This window comes from Mus musculus, chromosome 14 (genome assembly GCF_000001635.26).
Source record: "Mus musculus strain C57BL/6J chromosome 14, GRCm38.p6 C57BL/6J".
NCBI lineage: Eukaryota > Metazoa > Chordata > Mammalia > Rodentia > Muridae > Mus > Mus musculus.
In genome coordinates this window covers 54,914,704-54,936,175 of record NC_000080.6, presented here as the reverse complement: position 1 = coordinate 54,936,175, position 21,472 = coordinate 54,914,704, and the positions used below count along the sequence as shown (strand labels likewise).

The 21,472-nt window shown below is 51.2% G+C and overlaps 2 protein-coding genes across 2 annotated transcripts; one reads left to right on the top strand and one right to left on the bottom strand.

The window, feature by feature from the left end:
- Positions 1-338: 338 nt before the first annotated feature.
- Positions 339-3,481, bottom strand: Il25 (interleukin 25). The gene is made up of 3 exons (NM_080729.3): positions 3,397-3,481; positions 2,951-3,195; positions 339-1,072 (listed from the first exon to the last, which is right to left on the bottom strand). Exons 1-3 carry the CDS (start codon positions 3,403-3,405, stop codon positions 817-819), a joined length of 510 nt encoding a protein of 169 aa, NP_542767.1. The 5' UTR covers positions 3,406-3,481; the 3' UTR covers positions 339-816.
- Positions 3,482-9,387: 5,906 nt separating this feature from the next.
- Efs (embryonal Fyn-associated substrate) lies at positions 9,388-19,633 on the top strand. Its single transcript, NM_010112.4, has 6 exons — positions 9,388-10,738; positions 14,995-15,273; positions 15,531-15,671; positions 15,762-16,481; positions 16,758-16,847; positions 18,644-19,633. The coding sequence occupies exons 1-6, from the start codon at positions 10,721-10,723 to the stop codon at positions 19,076-19,078; spliced, it is 1,683 nt and encodes a 560-aa protein (NP_034242.2). The 5' UTR covers positions 9,388-10,720; the 3' UTR covers positions 19,079-19,633.
- Positions 19,634-21,472: the final 1,839 nt, after the last annotated feature.

The window sequence follows — 21,472 nt, the reverse complement described above, 5'->3', positions numbered from 1 at the left end:
GGAGCCCAGCCCAGGCAGTACCCTGCTGGACCAAGCTGCAGCAGCCAGAACCAGAGGACAAAGGAGGATTGTTGGGGATACAAGGGGGCGCTGTGTGCCTTCTGCAGTGCCTCAATGGCCTTCTGTCTCTCCTCCATGTTGAGCTGTGTGACCCCCACCCTTGTGTTCAGGGATGGACCAGGGGAGGGGAGAGGAGGAAGGGGAAGGGTGGATGTGGTGGACACCCAAGGAAAGTAGGGAAAGTTGCAGAGTGGAGAAGGACCTAGGGAGAAGGAAGGACCCAGCTGAAGACTAAAGGATGCTCAAGTACCACAGATGCCAAAGACAAATAAGACCACTTTAAACACAGATGTTTATTTGGATAAATCTCTTCACTTTCGATAACAGCTTTCACCTCAGAACCATCCTTCAAGGCAATTACACCTGGCTGCACGCAGAGTTGGCATGCACAAACAAACACAACAAAAGGCAAAGGGGGAGAGGTGGAGAAAGTGCCTGTGCCAGGAGTTGGGGGATTCAGGGGAAAGGAGCCAGGAGTATGGCTTCCAGGGTCAGCAGGCCTTTGGAGTCCGTTCCTGAGTAGAAATGCCACAACAGCATCCTCTAGCAGCACAAGCGGAACCTGCTCCTTCCCAAAAGTGCTTCCAAAAAGTGCAAAAGTCAGAGTTTCTCCCCAAGTCCTCCATCTTGTCCCGGGAGCCTGCTGCTTCAGGTAGGGCTTTGGAGGGCTTGAACCCGGCCCGCATTGGCAAGGTGATTGTACACCTGGCCCTCTCTCCCAACCGGGCATCAGCCTCAGGCAGGTGGTGAGCATGACTAAGCCATGACCCGGGGCCGCACACACACACAAGCCAAGGAGACTCGGTAGAGCCTGCGCTCCAAGCAGTAGCGGCGATGGGTACCTTCCTCGCCATGGCATGGCCGCCGGTAGAAGACCGTCTGGTTGTGGTAAAGTGGGACGGAGTTGCCCAGCGGGTCCATGTGGGAGCCTGTCTGTAGGCTGACGCAGTGTGGGCACAGGCATCGAGCGTGGTACAGGTCCTGGGGGACCCGATTCAAGTCCCTGTCCAACCTGTGGGGACAGAGCTGATTAGGCCAGAAGCAAGGGGCAGGTGGGGTAGAGACGCTGGAGGGAGCAAATGGCGTGGTTGGGGGACTCAACTTCTTAAATCTGTTCTGGCACCCAATACTGTGTAACTTTGCTACCCCTTTCTCTCTGAGAAATATTTCCTCCCACTATTAATTTAGGTAGGCAACAAAAACGTGGCTTTCCTAGTGGCTCTCAATGCCAGGCCATAGACATGACAGCTTCTTACAGCACAGGGGAAGGCGAAGACTGTCCTGCCAGCCTCCACCAGACCAATGCAGACCGGTCTGATATGCATGAGGCTTCTTAGGAAGGTATTCCGTTTTATGATGTTTATCTAAATTACAGCTATTACAAAATTAAAAACTGCTGTGAGGTGGCACGTGCCTGTAACCCTAGCACTTGAGAGGCCGAGGCAAAGACAGCCATAAGTTTGAGGCTAACCTGTGCCACACAGTCGACAGGCACATATAAAAGAATACACAGAGAACAAGTGTTTCCTTTTGTTCTATGTACTCCCCAGGGAGAGCTGCTTCATGTCCACTCTCCAGTCACAGCCCAAGAGTGGATTACAGGCACATTTAGGTCATGGGAAAGACTTTTTTTTCTTACCAATTCAGAAAAGATTTGTGGCAACAACAACAAAGCCCAGATCAAAACAAAAACTGGAAAGAAATATATATATTGCATCCAGTAGCCTAGCGGGAAGCCCCAGTGTGGTAGAACCATTTCCCATATGAGCCCTGGGAAATTGGGGTCCAACTGCCGCAAGCGTCCATAATAAATACCTTGAGGTTTTGTTTTTGTTATTTGTCTGCCTGTCTGTCTGTAAAACAAAAGCTTCTGCGATCTAACAAGTTTGGGGGACACTAACGGCTTCTTTTTGTAGACTTCTTGCCAATTGTAATGTATGGAGAGCAATGAATCTTCAAGGGATGGGGCTCTGTAACCTTTCACAAATTTAACTTGACACCATTACTTTTTTTTTTCCTGAGAAACAGCGTGTGGGACCAGTGTTGTGAGAGCATATGTCAAAGGGTCTGCTAAGTGGTCATCAAGGGTTATTACTGCCTTTCCAAAAAGTGGACAGGTGTAGCTGAGACCCCCACTCCCCAAGCAGATCTTCCACGTAGCCTCTGAGACAACTCCAAGGCATTATGAACTGGTGTCTTAGACACAATATCAGTTAAAGCTGACCAGCTCCCTATACCAGGAATCCCTTCATAACCCCTCAAAGATAAGGCTAAGAAACTGAGACACACGGGGGGGGGGCTGTATAACCATGTGAGTATACAGGAATGAAATCACATGTTTGGAATCCCTAAGACCCTAATTTGTAAATGGTTTCTCTGTCCCAGTTTCATATCATGTCATAAATAAAGAGTTACAATGTGTATGTGACACGCTGTGTAAAAGATTAAGAGAGCTGGGGTTTTAATTAAAGATGAGAAACCTAGGGATCTGGCCTCCCACCTGCCCCACCAGGGTCGAGTGACAGCATTTGGCATAGTGGTGCTTTGTGTCTATGTCACCTGATACTTTAGAGACATATGAGTTATGGTGGAGACTAAACAAGAAACAGAATCAATATAAATACAGGCTTTACATACATTGTTGCATTTGACCTATGTATTAGCCTCTAGAATATAATCTAGAGGAAAGAAGGAAGGAAGGAACTTTGAAAACATCACCCAACACAATGAGGACAGAGCTGAGAGTCAAATTCAGGCCTGTGTAGCTCCCAAACCTATCTGGTCTGTTTAATTAATTAAAATAGGTCAAATTGGGTGGAACTCCCCCGGCCCCTCATCCATGCCCTGGGGGATCCATGAGAACATTGAGGAGGGGACTACGGACACTCACTCATAGCTCCAAGGAGAGATGGCCCTGCTGTTGAGGGGGCCATCCTTGCTGGCCCTGCAGGATTCTGCGTGGTGGGTGTGGCTCAGAGGCTCTGGGGGGGACACAGATGCAGAGCTCCACTTCAGCCACTCCTCCGGGGGTTCTTGCTCTTTGCTGGGGCAGCAGCTGGGCAAGTGACTGCAGCCCTCCTGGATCCGCAAGCTGACGGTGTGGGTTCCCACGATCATTGCCAAGAATGCAACAGCCTATGAGCAAAAGCCAATGAGAAAGCTACTCGCAGGTCACTTGCAGTTCCCCCATACTATACAAGCCCCACCCCCTACCTCCTGCAGCTCCCTGAGACCAGAAGCCTGGAAGCCTGGAAGCCTAGCCTTCCTACACACTCAATACCATCTCTACTCCTTTCTCTCTCAGCCATTCCTCTGTCAGACATCAGGGCCACTCACCTGGTACATGCCGGACACTGCTCACCAGTCACAGGTACTACCCCTGCCTGACAGGCCTTCTGAGAGAGGCTGACTGGAGCAGCTGAGGTGTCCTGGTTTTATTTTCAGCAAACCTGTTTTGTTTATTCAAATTTATTTCCACTATCTTTTAGAGGGAGTGACTTGAGATTAAAAAAAAAGAAAAGAAAAACCAAAAGAAAAAAAAAATAAAACCAATAACAACAACCAAAAAAACCCAACCCTGAAAGTGTTCCCAAAAGCTGATTAAATGCTACCCTCATGGAAGTTGTAATGATCATCATTATCAGCCTGGCAGCTGATTGGGTAAACTTTGTTCCTTGCACTTTCCGGGCGGGGGTCGTAGTAATAGCATCTGCAATTCTGTCTCTGTGGGATGGCATGATGGGAATTTCCCTGATGTGTGTGTGCTACCTCAAATTAAAGAATGTTCTGTGGTCTCCTTTCCAAGGGCACCATTTCCAAGACTTCCTACCTAGGATCTGACCTCTGGCTGTCGCTCTTCTTCTTAGATGTCTCTGACCACCTGTCTTAATAAACACTGGCCTTCTCTTCAGCCTCTTGGGCCGCCATCCCCTTTTGTTGGCTAAACCCAGCCATTTTGAGCATGACTTCTCCTTGCTGTCCATTACCACCCCCAATTTCCCTTTGCCTTCTCACTTTGCCACCCTGTTCCCATCCCTGTCCCCAGATTTTCCCTGACCTCTTCCTGGGATGAGAAGGCAGCTCTCGCCCTACCATGCTACCAGGATATGCCTGAAGGAGTTGTCTGCTTGGGTGGGCAAGAGTGATGGAAGAAGCTGTGGGTGACTGTCTATACTGCACAAATGAGAGTGGAACATGGAGAAGAGGACACTGAGGTCTCTAAGACCCAGCAGGAGGTTTCACTCCTGTTCATAGAGCCCCAGGAACAAAACTCACAACAAGGATAGCTGCTACTCTCCAGCCATAGGGGGCCCATTCAGCTTCTGCACTCTCATGGGGCCCTATTAGCCAGGTGGGTGTGTGTATACTCCAGAAGACAGATTACAAAGACACAGGCCAATCAAGGTCCAGCCTGCAGGGGACGACTGTGCAGAGACCGGCCAGTGTGCTTCCTCCAGGTCTTTCTCTGTTTGCCCAGGGACCTTCTGCCCCACCCCAACACACTCATACACACTGTCTCTAGAATAATGTGTGCTGATTTGCATGTGCTTTCCCTCAGAAAATACTCCTGAAGTAACCAAGGGATCAGAAAGTAAACAAAGGGAGCCAGGAATAATGCATATCATACAGGACCGCTGTGGGACAACACAGTCTGGAGGCAGCGGTGTCATGACGACAGAGGGCATTCTCAAAAGTTGGAAGAAACTACTTTGGGTGAATCTTAGGGGCCTGGAACAGTGGGAGGCACTGAGAAGAAACCATTGGTGGCCACCGTTAGGACACTTGGGAAGACTAATAAGGCCAGGAGTATCTTTAGCCAGTGTCATACCCATCCTTGCCTCAGTGCTCCCACCCTTGCTCCAGTGCTCCCACCCTTGCTCCAGTGCTCCCACCCATCCTTGCTCCAGTGCTCCCCCCGCCCTGCCCGCCCCCCCCCCCCCCGTGCTCCTGGAAACCATTTCCCTTTATGCATTGCTGGTCTTGTTCCTGTGCACTTGAGTGTGCCAGACTTGGTGCTGAGCCCTAGACACATCCTCTTATTATCCTGACACTAAAACCATGACATGAAACCTAAAATCCTCATGTTGAGGTCGAGGAAAGTGAGACCCAACCCCAATCATCTACTCAGGGTTAGGTAGTTAGAAAAAAAAAACCTGAGCTGGCTTTTCCATTCCAGCCCTCAGTAACTCCAAACATAAGCTTCTAGCATGAGCCAATCCTCAGGTGGCTATGAATGGAAGGAGAGCCCCCAGAGAAAATGTGTTCCTGTTCCCCTGGGAAGAATAATAAGGCCATTAATATCTTCAGCCAGTGCCATACCCATCCTTGCCTCAGTGCTCCCACCCTTGCTCCAGTGCTCCCCCCCCCCCCCGGACTGGCACTGGATGTGTTTCATTTGCACCTGCCTAAAACCACAGGGCATCCCAGTCCTCTTTGGCATCCAGCCCCACTGGCTGGGATCCATTGTTCCAGCTTCCTGTTCCCCAGCCTTTTGTCTGGCACGTGGTCTCAGGTGGCTTGTGGTGTTCCTTAGCAACCCCAAGCCCAGAGTAGGGTCCTTTAGCAGGCAGTGCTGTTTCAAAGAGAAGGATTCCTATAAGTCCCCCCACCCCCCTGCCTCCCAGCACAACCTAGGAAGCAGACCTTGGCCAGTGCAGAACAGGCACTCTTAGGCACAGAAAATGACCCCAGCTTCTTGTCTCAACTGTTGACACTGCAGAATGATCTGGCCTGGATGACGGGGACATTGTTTTTCATAGGAGACATTTGGGGTTTCTTTCTCTGCCTCTGTACCCAACGCCAGAGGAAGCCTCTAGAAAGAAGATGGAATACCCTTCAATTACAGTCTTCCCCAGGGCTGGCTTTCCCCATACCACGATGACTAGGCTGACCCATGAACCTATTCTCTGAGCCACAGGCTCCCACCCAACCCTGCTTGCTCAGCCTGTCCTTATCTCGGTAGAAGCTTTGTGGGACACTTTAGGGTGACTCCCTGCCATGAGAAACATTTTCCAGAGGGTTTCCTCCTGGGGTGACTACTTTTGGAATCCCTGAGTCATTTCAGCTTCCAGGGAATCCTTGAGGGGTGTGGGGGCGGCAATGGGGAGAATGCTGGGGGCGGGAGCAAAGAAAGGTTGGCCCAACATCTGACATGTTGTACCCTCCCAACATGTCTCTACTTGCCTGGCAGCCAACCGGGGCTGGAATTCCTTCCCTGTGCCTCTGGGGAAAGAGGTCAGCACCTGCCAGAAAGGGAAGGAGAAATGTAATGAACGATGTCTTCTATGCTATGCTCAGAAAAGCTCTTGGGGCTTTCTGGGAGTTCAAATACAAGTGTCTGTCTAAAGGGTGATCAAGCCCGTTCCCGCTGCCTTGAGATTTTCGTCTGCTCATGACCTTGGATGCTCCTTTGGCTCATGCTTCCTTGTTGGTAGGAATGTATATGGTATTGTGTGTCCCTGGAGTGAGTGATCTTATTGGTACCAAAAAAGATTAGCTGCCCTGGACCTAAGGGCCTAAAACAGTATGGCATCCACGGAATTGAGTTCATTTCTATTCACCTTCTAAGAAGCCAGGACTCAGGTTATTAAAATATTTAAATCCCCACGTACCTGCTGGTAAGCAGAAGCTGTTCTTGGCAATGGGACAACCCCATCACGCTTTTCTGAGCGACCCAGCAATGGCAAAGATGGAGACCTCTAGAATAGCACTCCCACATTCTGATTTGTAGGTGATAATGGCCCTGGATACAAATTATTTTTTAAAGATTTATTTTTATTATTTTAATTACGTGTATTGGGTGTGTGTGGGGGGGGGCTGTGTACATGGACTCAAGTGCCCACAGAGAGATCCACCTGGAGCCGGGGTTACAGGTAAGTCACCTAATGTAGATGCTGGGAACTGAACTCAGGTCCTTAGGAAGAACAACAGTATGTGCTCTTCCTAACCACTGACCCACCTCTCCAGCACACTAATTATTTTGAATGGGATTGTTAAGTACTGAACAATCAGGCCCAGGAGACTACCTTCCAGGAGAACCCAGTTTGATCTGGGAAACACATGGAGTTATCAGATGAGGAGTGAAAGGACCCAGTTATGGTATCTTTCCAAGGCTAACCCAATTTACCTTCCAAGGCTAACCCAATGTTGCCCTATATTCAAAGCTCCTGTGTTCATTCATCAAATATTTGTTCGCTCATATTTATTGAGCATCTACTGCACACCAGACACTGACATTCTAAGTGCTAGGAATGAAGAGGAAGATAAGAGAGACAGGCCTCTTCCTCCCAGGGCTTACAGTTTAGGAGACAGATGATCAACAATGAGAACGATGCCTTCTGATTATAACATAAAGCACAATGAAGAGAATGAGACCATGCTCCGACATAGGAGGAGCACAGAGCTGCTGTGGGGGTGAGAGACTGGAGAGGGTGGAAAGGCAATGCTAACGGGAAAGGCCTTTTTGGCGTGGTGATGGGAAGGGTCTGGAGGCTCTGACACATTTCAGAAGCAACAGGATAACGTGAATGGAAAACTAGGGGTGAAGAGGGGACTGGGATGCGAGGAGGAGGAGGAGGAGGAGGAGGAGGAGGGAGGAGCATGTGGGTGGGACAAGGAAGGGAAAAGATAGATGAACCCTGCTGGGAAGACTTCCTTCTTTGCTACTCTTTGAATGTGGCCAAACCATGGTGTAAGACCATAGGAGGCTGCTCTCTATACAAGGCATCACCCCCATTCAGCCAGTTTTCTCCAAGCGCTCCCTGAGGCTAGAATTCTTCCTAGTTTGAATACCTGAGTACCTGCAACCTTAAAGGAGAGGGCAGAAGTGGGGGTATATAAATGTCGGAAAGGACCGGACAGTGGTGGGGCATGCCTTTAATCCCAGCACTTGGGAGGCAGAGGCAGGTGAATTTCTGAGTTTGAGACCAACCTGGTCTACAGAGTGAGTTCCAGAAGAATAAAAAAAACCAACCAAGACTGCAGCAAAGGTTCCCATTCCTTCAGCTGAGAACATCTGGTTTTCGTGAAAGTGTTGTTAGAGGAAGAAGGGGCATTTTCCATCTGTGTTCTCCTTGCCAAAGCAACTGTTACACGGGAGGAATTAAAACTGCCGGATGGCTATGACTAGACCAAGGTATCAGAGCTAACAAGCCAGGATTCACTCCCAAGACAGAAGCTGCCCCTACCTAAAGTCATTCCTCAAGCTCTGAGGTCCCCACCCATCTCTCAAACTGCAGCCCTGCCTGGACCTTTCACATCCTTCTGCTTAGCTTCCCCGAAAATTCCTTTTCGTTCTAATGGAGCCTGAGTCTGTTGAAGGTTTCCAGCCAGGGCATGAAGTCTGCCCTCCAGCATCACTGACCAGGGCCAGCACCATTCATCCCGCGTTCATCCTGAAACTTTCACTGAGCCACCCTTAGGTGCCAACTCTCCCTCTCCCTCGGCAGAGGGTTCTAGGTAACCAGGCAGTAAACATTGTCCCCTCGGGTGGTTCTGGGAAAATGCTGTGCTTAAGCTTGTGGAACACTGTGGTGTGGTGGAGCAACAGTGGTCTCAAAGCCTCCAGTTCACAAAGGTCCTTAAGTAAGATTTTATCTGTTCTCTTGTAAAGAGGTTACGACTAAGCTCGTTGTCTGTTTGTGCTTAAAGTGCTCATTTGTTAAACGTAAACACTGGGGAAACATTACAGCTTTGCACCTCTATTTAGCAGCTTGCTTACCAGGACACACTCCCCCCACCCCGCCCCAAATTCTTTTCTTTTGAAGAAGACAGATCTCTCCCAACCCTGAGAAGCTCTGATGTATATCTCCTCGAAGTAAAGGCTAGAGAAGAGGGCGACTGAAGGGAGGCCGCAGGAAGGGGAAAGGAGGCAAGGAGCTGGGGTTTGGCTGAAACTCCCGATTCCAGCCCCTCAGAAAGAGTTTTGTCATCTTCTGCCTACGATCTCTACTCCAGCTGCTCCAGTAGCAGCGAGGGCCAAACCAAAGACAAGAAACAGGCCCGGACTGGCAAAGGAGGCTAAAAGGCGGTGCAACCGGCCAGCCTGGGATCTGGTGCCAGCCGCTAAAGCTTCTTGTTCTCTCCCAAGGGCCAGAATCTTTGTTCAGCACCAGACTCCAAGCCTGTGGCCCTCTGGACCTCCCCGGCTCACCCCCGCAGCCGGTTTGAGCCCCTGCAAAGTCAGCGTGCTCAAACCGCCGGGACCCTAGCGCGCGGCGGAAGCAGCGCGTCCCCTCCCTCGGGAAAGACAGATGTGGGGCTAATGAAAGGGAGGCAGGGAGAGGCGTGGGGCTGGCGGGGGAGAGCGGGGGCGTGTCGGGCAGAGCCGAGCTCCCCGGAGCGCGCGGACCAGACCACCCCGCGGTCTGCTGCGCGGTCCCGAGGAGGAAGGTGCGGGGGAGAGTGGCCGGGCTGGGGCGCGCAGTTTGGCCCGAGGGTCTGGAGCTGAAACTCAACACCGCCTCGGAAAGGATCGTCCCCTTTCCCTACAGCTTCCCCTTCCCCCTTCCTCCCCCTTCTCTTAATCCCCTGGCCCGAGCCCCTCGCGAGAGGAATGGGCCTGCGGGGAGGGGAGGGAGAGCTTGCCGAGGGGGAGCGGGAGCCCGGGCAAGGGAGGGAAGGGGCGCGGAGTGCAAGGGGTGATCGGGGGCCGCGCGCGACCCCGGACCTTTTCTAACCCTCAGTGTCCCCACCTCGACCCTAGGCGAGCCCACAGCACTGCTCCTCCCCTTCTCTGTTCCCTTTTGCTCGGTGCCTTTTTCTTCATTTCCCAAGACACCTGGAGCTTCCCTAAGCTTTGGGACGCGCCGAGGGCCCGGTCCAGGGTGTGTGAGCGGGGACTGGGGCCAGAGGGGTGCCTGGGGCAAAGGGTGGTGCGCGCCCTTGAGCGCTGAGACTGAGAGGTGCCTGGCGGCCACCTCCAAGACCCGGCTGTGTTGAGAAGGAGTGTGGCCGGGAGAGCTCGCCTCGGCGCGGGCCTGGGCAGACAGCCCAGCTCCACCGCCACGCGCTCTTAGGCCTTTTGGCGCCGGCCTTTGCGCTGACTTGAGCGAGTTTGGCGACACGCAGCTCAGTTGTCGCTCCTCCTCCTTCCCCGCGGGTCCCGCCGCAGTGGCCCGGCTGCCACGACCACAGACAGCCCTGGGAGCACCGCTCTGCGCCGCTGGGGGAGGGTTGGCCCCAAGAGTCGCTCGTCCAGCCCAACCACTCAGGCGGCTTCTCCCAGCCCTCGGGGCTAGCCTGAGCTGCTTGGAGAGGCGTCGAAAGCAGCCACAGCTCCTGTCTCTTAGCCTGGGAAGTGAGCTGTGAGCCCATGTGAGTCCAGGAGGCCTCTGCGACTTAAGGCGGCAGCTGTGGGGGCCTGGAGCCCCGAGAGACCCTGGGGGACAATTTAGAGCGCGCCCCTTGGATGAGGTCCCGCAGCGACGCCCAGGCCCGCCTTACTCCTCCTCCTGCTTGGCCAAGCTGCCTCCTATTTGGAAAGTTTTGTGGGTTTTCTTTCTCTTCCTCCAACTTTGGGGGGAGGCATCTATCTCCTCAAGCGCTACAGCTTGGGGTGACCTTCTGACTTGGAGGCCGGGAACCATGGTGTGGGGCAGCCATCGCTGAAGTCAGCGAAACAGAGCCTGGCCTGAAGCAGGCGACGCTGGAGGCCAGAGCCATGGCCATTGCCACGTCGGTGAGTTCACCAGGGAAAGGAGGTTTGCCAGGCAGACACCTCCAACCTGCTCTATGGCACTGTCCTGTTTATTTCTATCCACTCAGTGATCTCTCCCAGAAGCCTGTCCTCTTTTGTTCCTTTCTCCCTCCCTCTCAGTCCTCATCCCCTGTGCCTTCTGGTTCTGGGTTGGCCCCTCCTCCTCTCTCCCTATTCTCTTTCTTTATAGTGGTTGTGGATAGTTGGGGGATGAGGGGGGAGGGCGGAGTGTAACCCCATCCTATCTGCTCTTGCTGGGTGGAAACAGATGCCTATTGGGGGTTGGCAGGGGCTTGTAATTGGGAGGTAAGTAAAAGGAGTTTTCTGACAAAGACCAGGAAGCCCAAGGAAAATGGAAGGCCAAGGAAGCCCAACTCTAAAGGATTGGGGGGAAAATGGAGAAACAGGCAGGTGACCAGGCTGGGGAAAATAACATAGAGTAGGGGCGATGATGTCAGCCCGCCTCGGGCCACTTTCTAGTGACTAGGAACAAAAGACAGGGACAGTTGGCTTGTTGGAATTGCGGGAGGAGGCCTCCCAGAAAGCGCAGTGGCACCCTGCCACCCAAATAAGTCAGCCATTGCCTCACAAGTCAGCTGGGCCCCTAAGAGGAGATAAAGCAGGAGGGGTCACACCCATAATCCATCATCCTATCAGCAGCTCTGGCCTGGGTTTAGGCAAACTGCAAAGCATGGCCCCATTGGATAAAATTCAAACCTAATACTGGGAGGAGCCATACAGCCGCCACCTCTGCTTTCTGTCTTGGAGCTCAGCTTCTCCAGCCCTTGCTGGGGATCCCCAGGGAACGCCAGGCTGCCACCTGCTTTCCTGGACTGTGGCTATGGGAAGAAAAGTTATGAAAGTGAAAGAAAACCCGGGAGCCACAGAACACCTTGAGGACGGATCCAATTTTCATTCCTCAGACAAGACCTTTTCGTCCTCTGGTGGCAGGGTGCCTTTGGGAGTGCCAAAGCTGCTGTCAGGATCCTGGAGTTAGTGTCACTTTTGAAGTCCAGAAGGTGTTTGGGTGAGGAGTATTTATGCTAGTGAAACTCACAGGATCACAACAATGGTAACATTTACAGTTTACACACCTGCCCTCCCCCACTAAACTTTGTCATGACCTTTTGATGCATTGTCTCATACAGCTTTCAACCTTACAAGGACGTTTGATCATTCAAAAATAGGTACTTGTCTAGAGATAAGAAAATTCTACAGTGGAGGACACTACAATATAGGGATATTTAAAATCTCCTTAAAGGCATCCAAGCAAGAAAGGAACTCAACCCCCAAGTCCATCTGTACTTACAGCCTTGACTTTAATCACTGGCTAGATCCAAAATACTAATTTCTAGTTTTCAATTAGAAGGAAAGGCACTGGGGCTGGGGGCATGGCCCAATTGGTAAAGTGTTTGCTGCATAAATTAAGGATCTGAGTTTGACCCCCAGCACCCAAGTACTGCCATGTGCAGGGTACTCAGCTGTACACCCAGCACTGGGGAGGCAGAAACAAGAGGATTCCAGAGGCTCGTTGTCCAGCCAAGTCAGTGAACTTAAGGCTCAGACCCTCTCTAAGGAAAAGGAGAATAGAGCATGATTAAGGGAGATACCCACCAGCACCCACTGGCCTCCACGTGGCAGCGATCTGTGGAGCATGCTTTTTTTCTTTGTAGACGTTTCTCTTAGAAGTCACAGTATAATCAGAAATACTGTGGTGAGGGCCAGGCATGTAGCTCAGAGGTCGACATTTGCCTGTCATGCAAAGGGACCTGAGTTTGACCCCAGTACTTTGAGGAAGGAAGGAAGGAAGGAAGGGAGGAAGGAAGGGAGGGAGGGAGGGAGGGAAGGAGGGAGGGAGGGAGGGAGGGAGGGAGGAAGGGAGGAAGGAAGGGTGGATGGTTGCTTGGGAGCAGAAGAAAGGAGCACAGAGCTGCACAACTTGCTTCCTAGCACAAAACAGTCCCAGAGGAACAGCATGTCTGAGTGAGCCGAGCATCCTTCTCCCCTCCAGTCCAGTAGCATCCGGCTACAGCTGGATGTTTAGTTGTTTATTTGATGCTGCTGCTGATGGTGATGATGATATTTTTATAATACTAGAGGCTGAACCTAATGCCTCAAAACATCCTAGGCAGCTGTTCTGTCACTGAGCTACACACTCAGATACCCAGCCTTTTTCTTTTTTTTTTAAGCAAAGTTTTATGAAGCCTAATCCTGATCCTTCTACCTCCACTTCAAAAGGACAGGGATAGCAGGTATAGAGCCCCACAATCCCAGTGGCTAAAGACAGACTCCAGAGCCTTTTGTATGCTAAGATAGCCACTCTACCGACTGAGTCACGTCCCAGTCCCCCCGCATTTTTTTTTTTTTTTGGTTTTTCGAGACAGGGTTTCTCTGTATAATCCTGGCTGTCCTGGAGCTCACTTTGTAGACCAGGCTGGCCTCGAACTCAGAAATCCACCTGCCTCTGCATCCGGAGTGCTGGGATTAAAGGCGTGCGCCACCATGCCCGGCTAAATATTTTTTTTTAATATTTGTTTGTTTTAATTATGTATGTGTCTCTATCTGTGGGGGTCTGCACATATGAGTGTAGGAGCTCACAGAAGCTAGAGGTGTTGGACCCACATGGCTACCTGGCCAGCAGCGTCTAACTGGCTGTTCTCCAATGTTTCTGGGTGAGCCACACTGCCTGGGATCCTACTGGCAGGCAGTCATTTAGCAATCACAACTGAAACTGACTATGCTCTGAGTGGAATAAGCTTGTTTCTCCCAAAGGATGTTACGGGACAGGAGCACTGAGAGGAGTGAGAACCGAGGGAGGTTGAGTGTAGGAACCTATACAAACACCTTCCTCACCCCCGAGTCACTATCCCTCTCTACTGCTGCGCTAGTAAAATGAAAAAGGACAGGCTAGAGAGGTGGCTTAGTAGGTAAAAGTACCTGTTGCTAAGTCGGAGGACCCAAGTGTAACTCCCAAAACACACATGGCAGAAGGAGAGAACCGGTTCCTGCAAGTTAGCCTCTGGTCCCCACCTGTGCACTGTGGCACACATGCACACAAACAAAATGATGTAAAAGAAAACCACAGTGGTTGCAGAAGACATAGGGAGCACCCTTGAAGGAGTACAAGCTCTGACTGATGTCACTGCTCTTCCGGCCATGTCAGCCATACACCACTGGACCAAGCCTAAACCTGCACCCCGGTTTGCCTTCTAAAATGGAGATTTTGAGACTAAGACTTGGTGTAAAGACTTAAGAGTCTCTGGATACTTCGTGTTTATGACTCAGTGCCTAAGCTCAGGCCCTCAATGGGGAAAGCTTAGGTTCCTGTCTAGACAGGTCTGCAGGCTGGCTTCGAACCTTCAAAGCAGTTCTCCTGCCTCAGCTCTCCCAACTGCTGGGATTACAAACATGAGTTGTCATTCCCAGCACTGCTCTGAACACATACTATAGTATACATACATATAGTATATATACATTTCTCTTCTCCATGCTTCTTTGGCCTCTTCTGGCAGTACTGTATTTGTTCAGGCTAGGAACAGAACAATGGCTTCTATTTGTTTTCTTTCTCAAGTGTGCCTTAACACTTGGTCTAGATGTCTTCCAGGCTCCCTCAGAAAGGCAGGTCTCTATAGTTGCTTAACCTAACCTTTTACTTGGGGGAGTAATCACTGGAGGACCAAGGGAACACGAAAGAGAGTCTATGCGAGATGCTAGCCAGACCTCTTCATGTGCTCTAAAGAAATTCTTTAACAAATGTGTACTGAGGACCAGTTCTGCTTGGCACCCTTTTGGAGGTGTCATGGAGTAGAGCAGCCCTTGGTCTTACAGGGCTTATAGTGTGATAGCAGAACTCAATAATAACAAAACCTAAGTAATAGAAAGTGTTTTGAAGGCAACAGTGGGTGGATCCAGGCACAGAATGGGATGGGGAAGAGAGGAAAGAGAATCCTCTTCCTTGGAGGAGACGTTTTCTCAGAACTGAAGGATGTAAAAGGATCAGTAAGATGGTACTTGGAGTAGAGGGAATATAAGTGCAAAGGCACTAAGATGGAAGAGACAGGTTTAGAAACGAGAAGGAGGAGGAGTGTGCCCTCCATGACGCTGGCAGGGCAGAGCCTAATGAGGAGCAGGTGAGCCAGGAGTGAGACATTTTTGCTTGACTGGAAGGGGAGGCTGTCTCATTTCCACGTGACCTGATCCGTGTGTGAGAACCATTATCCTCTAACCTCTCCCACCAGGCCCAGCTTGCCCGGGCATTGTACGACAACACTGCAGAGTCCCCCCAGGAACTGTCCTTCCGCCGAGGGGATGTTCTACGGGTACTGCAGAGGGAGGGTGCTGGTGGACTTGATGGTTGGTGCCTCTGCTCTCTGCATGGCCAGCAGGGTATTGTCCCTGCTAACAGAGTGAAGCTCCTTCCTGCTGGCCCAGCACCCAAGCCTAGCCTCTGCCCAGCATCTCCCACCCAGCCTGGCTCATCATGTCCCACCCCAGAGCGTGGCTGTGAGGAGCAGGAGGTAAGAAGTAGAGCCTCTCATCCCAGGCCTGGCAATCTTTGCCCTCTCCAGGGCCTGGATACAGGTTTGCAGGGAGATCCTGACTGAGACCTTGACCTTTGGCCTTTTACTGGTCGTTAGCTGTCTTTCTGCCACCTGTTTCTAAGGTCAGCACAGGAAGTGTGGAGGGGGGGAGGCTAGGAAGTCTATAAGCTCCTGAACTTGTGTATGTGTTTCAATGACTTCATTCCTGACACACCCACCTCTTCATCTCCTAGGTGTATGTAATACCACCACCAGCTCGACCCTGCTCTGCCTCGGGACTTCCAGCTAGATCCTGCTCACCCTCTTCTGACTCCATCTACAAGGTCCCCCGAGGCAATGGGATGCAGCTGACTGCCTCCAGAGACGTGGCAGAGGTTAGAGTTTTGTGCATGTTGGGTGAGGGCCAGAATTCACAGGGCTAGTCTATTGCAGAGCTGAAAGCTAATGCTGATCCCTCCCACCAGGTCTATGATGTGCCTCCCAACATCCTCCGGGCTCCCTCCAGCTGTCCCTATGACTCCCCAGCCTCCTTTTCCTGTCCTGTGGCCCCAGTTGTCCCACAGCCCCCCAGAGAGGATGAAGCGCCCTACGATGTGCCTCTGGCCTTAAAGCCACCTGCAGAGCTGGAGCGGGATCCGGAGTGGGAAGGGGGCCGGGAGCCAGGGCCTCCTCTTTACGCTGCCCCTTCCAACCTGAAACGGGCCTCGGCTCTGCTCAACCTGTACGAAGCACCCGAGGAACTCCTGGCAAATGGAGAAAGCAGGGATGCAGATGAAGGCATTTACGATGTGCCTCTGCTGGGGCCAGAGCCACCGTCCCCAGAGCCTCCAGTGGCTTCTTCCTCCACTGACCTGGACACTGTGGCCCAGCTTCCGACCAGAAGCTCCCCACCCCAACACAGGCCCAGGCTACCATCCACTGAGAGCCTGTCCCGCCGCCCTCTGCCTGCCCTCCCTGTCTCTGAGGCTCCTGCTCCTTCTCCAGCTCCTTCTCCTGCCCCAGGCCGAAAGGGCAGTATCCAGGACAGGCCTCTACCCCCTCCCCCACCCTGCCTGCCTGGTTATGGGGGCCTCAAACCCGAGGGAGATCCAGAGTGCAGGGAGGTAGCCAATGATCCAGCAGGCCCTCACAATGAATATGAAGGCATCCCAATGGCCGAGGAATATGACTACGTGCATCTGAAGGTGAGATCCTGGGAGACCCCACCAGAAGGGTCTCCCTATCTATTTCCCTTTCTCCTGGCCTCCTGCCCAGTAGCTTGGGACTCCAGCACTAGCCCACACCACTTGAGTGAATACCACATGCCTTAATCCCAGCATGAAGGTGAGCAGCTGTCCCCCGCAGGGCAAGGACTCCAAGCTCTGATGTTGGGAATACTTCCCTGAAGGACTGAGCCAGAGGCAACAGGGGGCCTGAATTCAGCTCCCTTCCCCTAACACTAACAAGTGGTCCCTCTGCAGGGTGTGGATACAGCTCAGGGTTCTAGACCCCTGGATAAAGCTTTCCCAGTGGATCCTGAATTGCTGGAGAGGGGACTGGCGGAACGGAAGGTAAACCTGGAGGGGCGTGCTAGAGAAAATGAACTGGAACTTAGGGGGAACGGGTATTCTTAGCCAAGCCATCGGTGAGACAGGGCGGGCAGGACTAAATACATCGGAAGCAAGGACAGAGCAGCGAGGAGCTGTGAGTCAGCGGAGGTGCTGGAACATAGAAGGGTCTTTGGGGAATTCAGGAAGACAGGAAAGACTGCTGGAAGGAAGTTGGGTAGCCAGGAGAGCTGAAAGAATGTCTGGGCAATGGATCAAGGGTGGCCAGGTGACTTCTCTCCAGCAGTGAATTTCTGGGTTCCTAAGAGACTGACTGGCTCCTAAGCTGGTCTCCACCAGTGATTAACCTGGGGTGCTGTAGCTATTGCTTTCTCTTTCTGGACCTCCAAAGTGAGGCAGTTTCCACCATGCCAGATCTTAGCCAAAGGCCAGAAGGACATAATATAGTTAGTATCCCCCATCCTTAGGTATTTCCCAAGTAGCGCCCCTGTCTATCAGGTATTCCTGAGTGCTGGATCCTGTGCTAGGAAGGCTGCCTGTGCTGTCACAGTCAGAGGTAATGTTCATTGTGGTGCACAATACCGAATGCAGTATGCTGTGCTAAGCCAACTCAACATGTTCTCTCAATCAGTGTTTACAGTAGCTTTCTGAAATACAGGCTAGACCTGCACTATCTAATACACTTACCTCATGTGGCTTTTGGGCACTTGGAATGTGGCTGGTCTGAATTAAAATGAGATATATATCAAAAGCCTGGAGAGATGGATCAGTGGACAAAAGCGTTTGCTGCCAAGCGCAGTGAGGTGAATCTAACTGAGCGCTCTCATGGTGGAAGGGGAGAACAGACTTCCACATACATGCTATGGCATGTTTGCACCACGCGTACACATAGTCCCTCACACGCCTCACACTAGATGTCTGAAAATCAAAATACATACCAGGATTCTTTTTATTGGTATTTTCAGGTAGAATCTCACTAGGTAGCATTGGCTGACGTTGAACTCAAAGCAAGCCTCCTGTCTCATGCTCTCCAGTGCTGGAGTTCCAAGTGTGAGCAACCGACTATGCCCGGCTCAGATTTGATTTTGCAGAGTTGGTTTGATTACTCATGGATACTCTGGATTCTTAAACATTTAGATATAGATAATATTTTTCGGGTTTGTTTGGTTTGGTTTGGTTTTTGCATTTGTTGTTTTTTGTTTTTCAAGTCAGGGTTTCTCTGTGTAGCTCTGGCTGTCCTGGAACTCACTCTGTAGACCAGGCTGGCCACAAACTTATGAGATCCTCCTGCCTCTGCCTCCCGAGTACTGGGATTAAAGGTGTGCACCACCACTGCTTGGCTACATATTTTTACTTTTATATGTGGCTATTTAAAACCATGTAAAACATGGCTTGCATTGTGCTCATGTTGGACAGGATGGAACCATGCTCCCTGGTTTGCTTTGCTTACTGCAGTTTGTTCTCATGATGCTGGGCAGCAAGTCCAGGCCTTACACACACTTAGGCAAGTCTAAGATGAAAAGCCCTGTCCCCAGCACTAGACTACTCTGAGATAAGGAACCAAGGAAGTTCAGAGACTTCTCTGATGTTGACTGGGATTATTTGAATTCAGATCTTTCTGGAATCAGCTCTGGGCACTTTACTGCTGTCTCTGGGAGTATGTGTTCTTTGATGCTGAGAAAAGGGGAAAAAATGCAGGGATTGCATTCAATAAAGAAAAACAGAGGGAGTGAGGGGGCAGCAAGAGTGGAAGTGACATCGATCACATTGTCCTCTCTGACCCTCTTCTCCATCCACAGGAAGCTCTGTCCCCAGAGGAGCCACTGGTCCTGTCCACTGGAGACCTCCAACTTCTGCACTTCTACGCAGGGCAGTGCCAGAGCCATTACTCAGCTCTGCAAGCTGCCGTGGCAGCTCTCGTGGCCAGCACCCAGGCCAACCAGCCACCATGTCTCTTTGTGCCCCACGGCAAAAGAGTGGTGGTGGCTGCTCACCGCCTGGTGTTTGTTGGAGACACCCTAGGCCGGCTGGCAGCCTCTGCAGCTCTCAGAGCACAGGTGGGGGCTGCAGGCACAATGCTGGCCCAAACTCTGCGGGCCACTGTGCTTGCTGTCAAGGGGGCTGCCTTAGGCTACCCATCTGACACTGCAGTCCAAGAGATGGCGCGATGCGTGGCAGAGCTTGCAGGGCAGGCCCTACGCTTTACCACCCTACTCGATGGTCTGCTCCCCTGAGGGCCTGTTCGTCCAGCCTTCCCCTCCCCTGCCTACCAGAGCCCTGCACTCCGTGTTGAGGACGGCTAGAGGTTCATCTCTTTCGGTCATTTTAGCCACTCACCGAGGTCTCTCTTTCCCCATATCTACTGCCTTTTGTATGAGCCATTTTGTATAAATTATTTATATTTAATATTTCTTGCTTTGTCCAGGCAGGCATCAGGCCATCTGGGGTAGGGAGGGACTGGATTCTCCTCGTTATCCTGTGTGGAGGTCGCTGGACTGCCTTCTGCCTTGGGGAGTTTGGAACACAGAAAATCAGGTGGCTGAAACTTGGTGCCACACAGAGCCTCTGTCCTGTTTCTTGGCTGAAGATGACAATGTAATAGTCTGAGAAACACCAGAGAGCTTCTCCCCTCACAAGTCAGGAGAGCCGGCCACAGACAGGCATGGCATGCACCTCAATAAACGCTGCCGTATGGTTCCTGACTCTGCTTCTTGAAAGCTTGAGGGGACGAGGCCTGGCACCCTTCCCCATTCCTGTGAGACACATACTGTAATTTTGCTCCAAAGACCTATTCGATAGTCTTGTCTTCAGTTCCTGCGATGGGCCAAAGGAACCTAGTGAGTATACTCTTTCAGCAAAACCAGGATAGACAGCAAGTCAATTATTGTGAGTGCATCTTTTTAAAAAGCTAGCCAGGTGTCATGTTGCATACCTGACATTCTAGCACTTGGGAGGCAGAGGTGGGTGGATCTGGATCTGTGAGTTAGAGGCTAGCCTGGGCTACATTGTGAGACCCTATCTCAAATAAGTTGCTGGTGATGGGACTCAGTGGGTGACATGACGGGACTAGGGGAAGGGAGCAGCTGGAGAAGGAGTCTTGGTCAGGAAGGCTGGGAGATCATGCCATGGGACAAAAGAACCAAGAAGGGTCCGAGGCTAGTGTTTGCAGACTTCGTTGTCACACAATGTCATTAAATAACTGCAGATGTGGAGGATTTAACCACAACAGCCTCAAAGGTACCTCTTTCAAGAGCATCCCAACCAGAAAGCTAACCTTGGTCCATCGTTCCCCCTCTCAGGCCACCTGTAGCCAAGCAAAAGGCCGCTCGCTGCTGGCTGTTCAGGGACCCTTTCCCAGACTCCTGTCACTTTTAGAAGCTGAGAGTGCAGATGAATGCAACAGGTTAGAAGTCCTCGGGACATTGCTGAGATGACAGCCCGTGGCTTAAATGATGTTCAGTCTAGCCATTAACGGCAAGAAGGTAACCACCACTTTGGTTTTGTTTCCCCAAGACCCTGGCTTAATAGCACCAGGGAACGTCAAGTTTCAGTCGTAAACTTTGGATCTTGGCACCCCTATGCTTTTTGCCTCTTCAAGATTGAGCACCTAGCTGGGTGCTGGTGGCGCACGCCTTTAATCCCAGCACTCGGGAGGTAGAGGCAGGCGGATTTCTAAGTTCGAGGCCAGCCTGGTCTACAGGGTGAGTTTCAGGACAGCCAGGGCTACACAGAGAAATCCTGTCTTGGAAAAAAAAATAAGATTGAGCACCTTTCTAATCGTACCTGAAGGAAAACATTTTCAGATTCGGGGGCCAACAAATTCACCCCTAGACATTGAAGGGCATTCCTGTCTTCTGGATAAGCTTTCCAGAATGAACCCTTAACTTGGAGTCTTCAGTTCAGATAGTAGATGTGTCAGTTCTTCTCTGCATGTAAGACACTCCAGTCACTCTTGTCTTTAGCTTTAGCATGAGAGTGATCAGAATGGTCTTACAGGGCTTTTGAAAGCAAGAAAATGCTTAAACTAAAGAATTCGTAAGCTGGGCTACCACACATCTTCAATCCCAGCCCTTGGAAGCAGAGACAGGTGGATTTTTGTGCCTGGTCAACATAGTGAGACCATGTCTCATGAAGCAAAAAAGTTACGGAAATATTCCAGGATAAAGAGAAGGATGGAGACCAACTAGTTCCAGGGAGTTCAGGCTATAAGAGACAGTAATTCTGAAAGAGACAAAGAGACACGGGGGTAGGGTGGGGTGGGGTCGGGGGTTCTGAGGGCACTTGCATTAGAGAAGAACTGTATTTGGAAATTTTCTGAACAGAGGAAGTAACGGAGCAGTGAGTCTGGCTCGGACTTCCATGGCATTCATAGGAGAAATGAAAGATTCCTGAGGCTTGGTACTCCTTCCTCGGTTTACCTGGGGTTGAGGGTGAAATACCTACCAAGTACTACATTCCTAAGAGGAATACCCATGAAAGTACCTAGTTCTAATACCTATATATGTCTGGGTATCTAGTTGAAAATTATGGTTCAAGGGTCTGGATGAGGCCAAGATTCGTGCATTTTTTAGCAACCTCTCAAGTGGTACGGATGCGGTGGGGCCATCAGTCACACTTTGAATAGCAAG

Excerpts from the sequence above, each read along its gene's own strand:
- Il25 (NM_080729.3), bottom strand. Across the intron at positions 1,073-2,950 it reads ATCTCTCCTTGGAGCTATGA|GTTGGACAGGGACTTGAATC; the intron begins GTGAGTGTCCGT and ends CTGTCCCCACAG.
- Efs (NM_010112.4), top strand. Across the intron at positions 15,672-15,761 it reads CCTCCAGAGACGTGGCAGAG|GTCTATGATGTGCCTCCCAA; the intron begins GTTAGAGTTTTG and ends CCCTCCCACCAG. Across the intron at positions 16,482-16,757 it reads ATGACTACGTGCATCTGAAG|GGTGTGGATACAGCTCAGGG; the intron begins GTGAGATCCTGG and ends GTCCCTCTGCAG.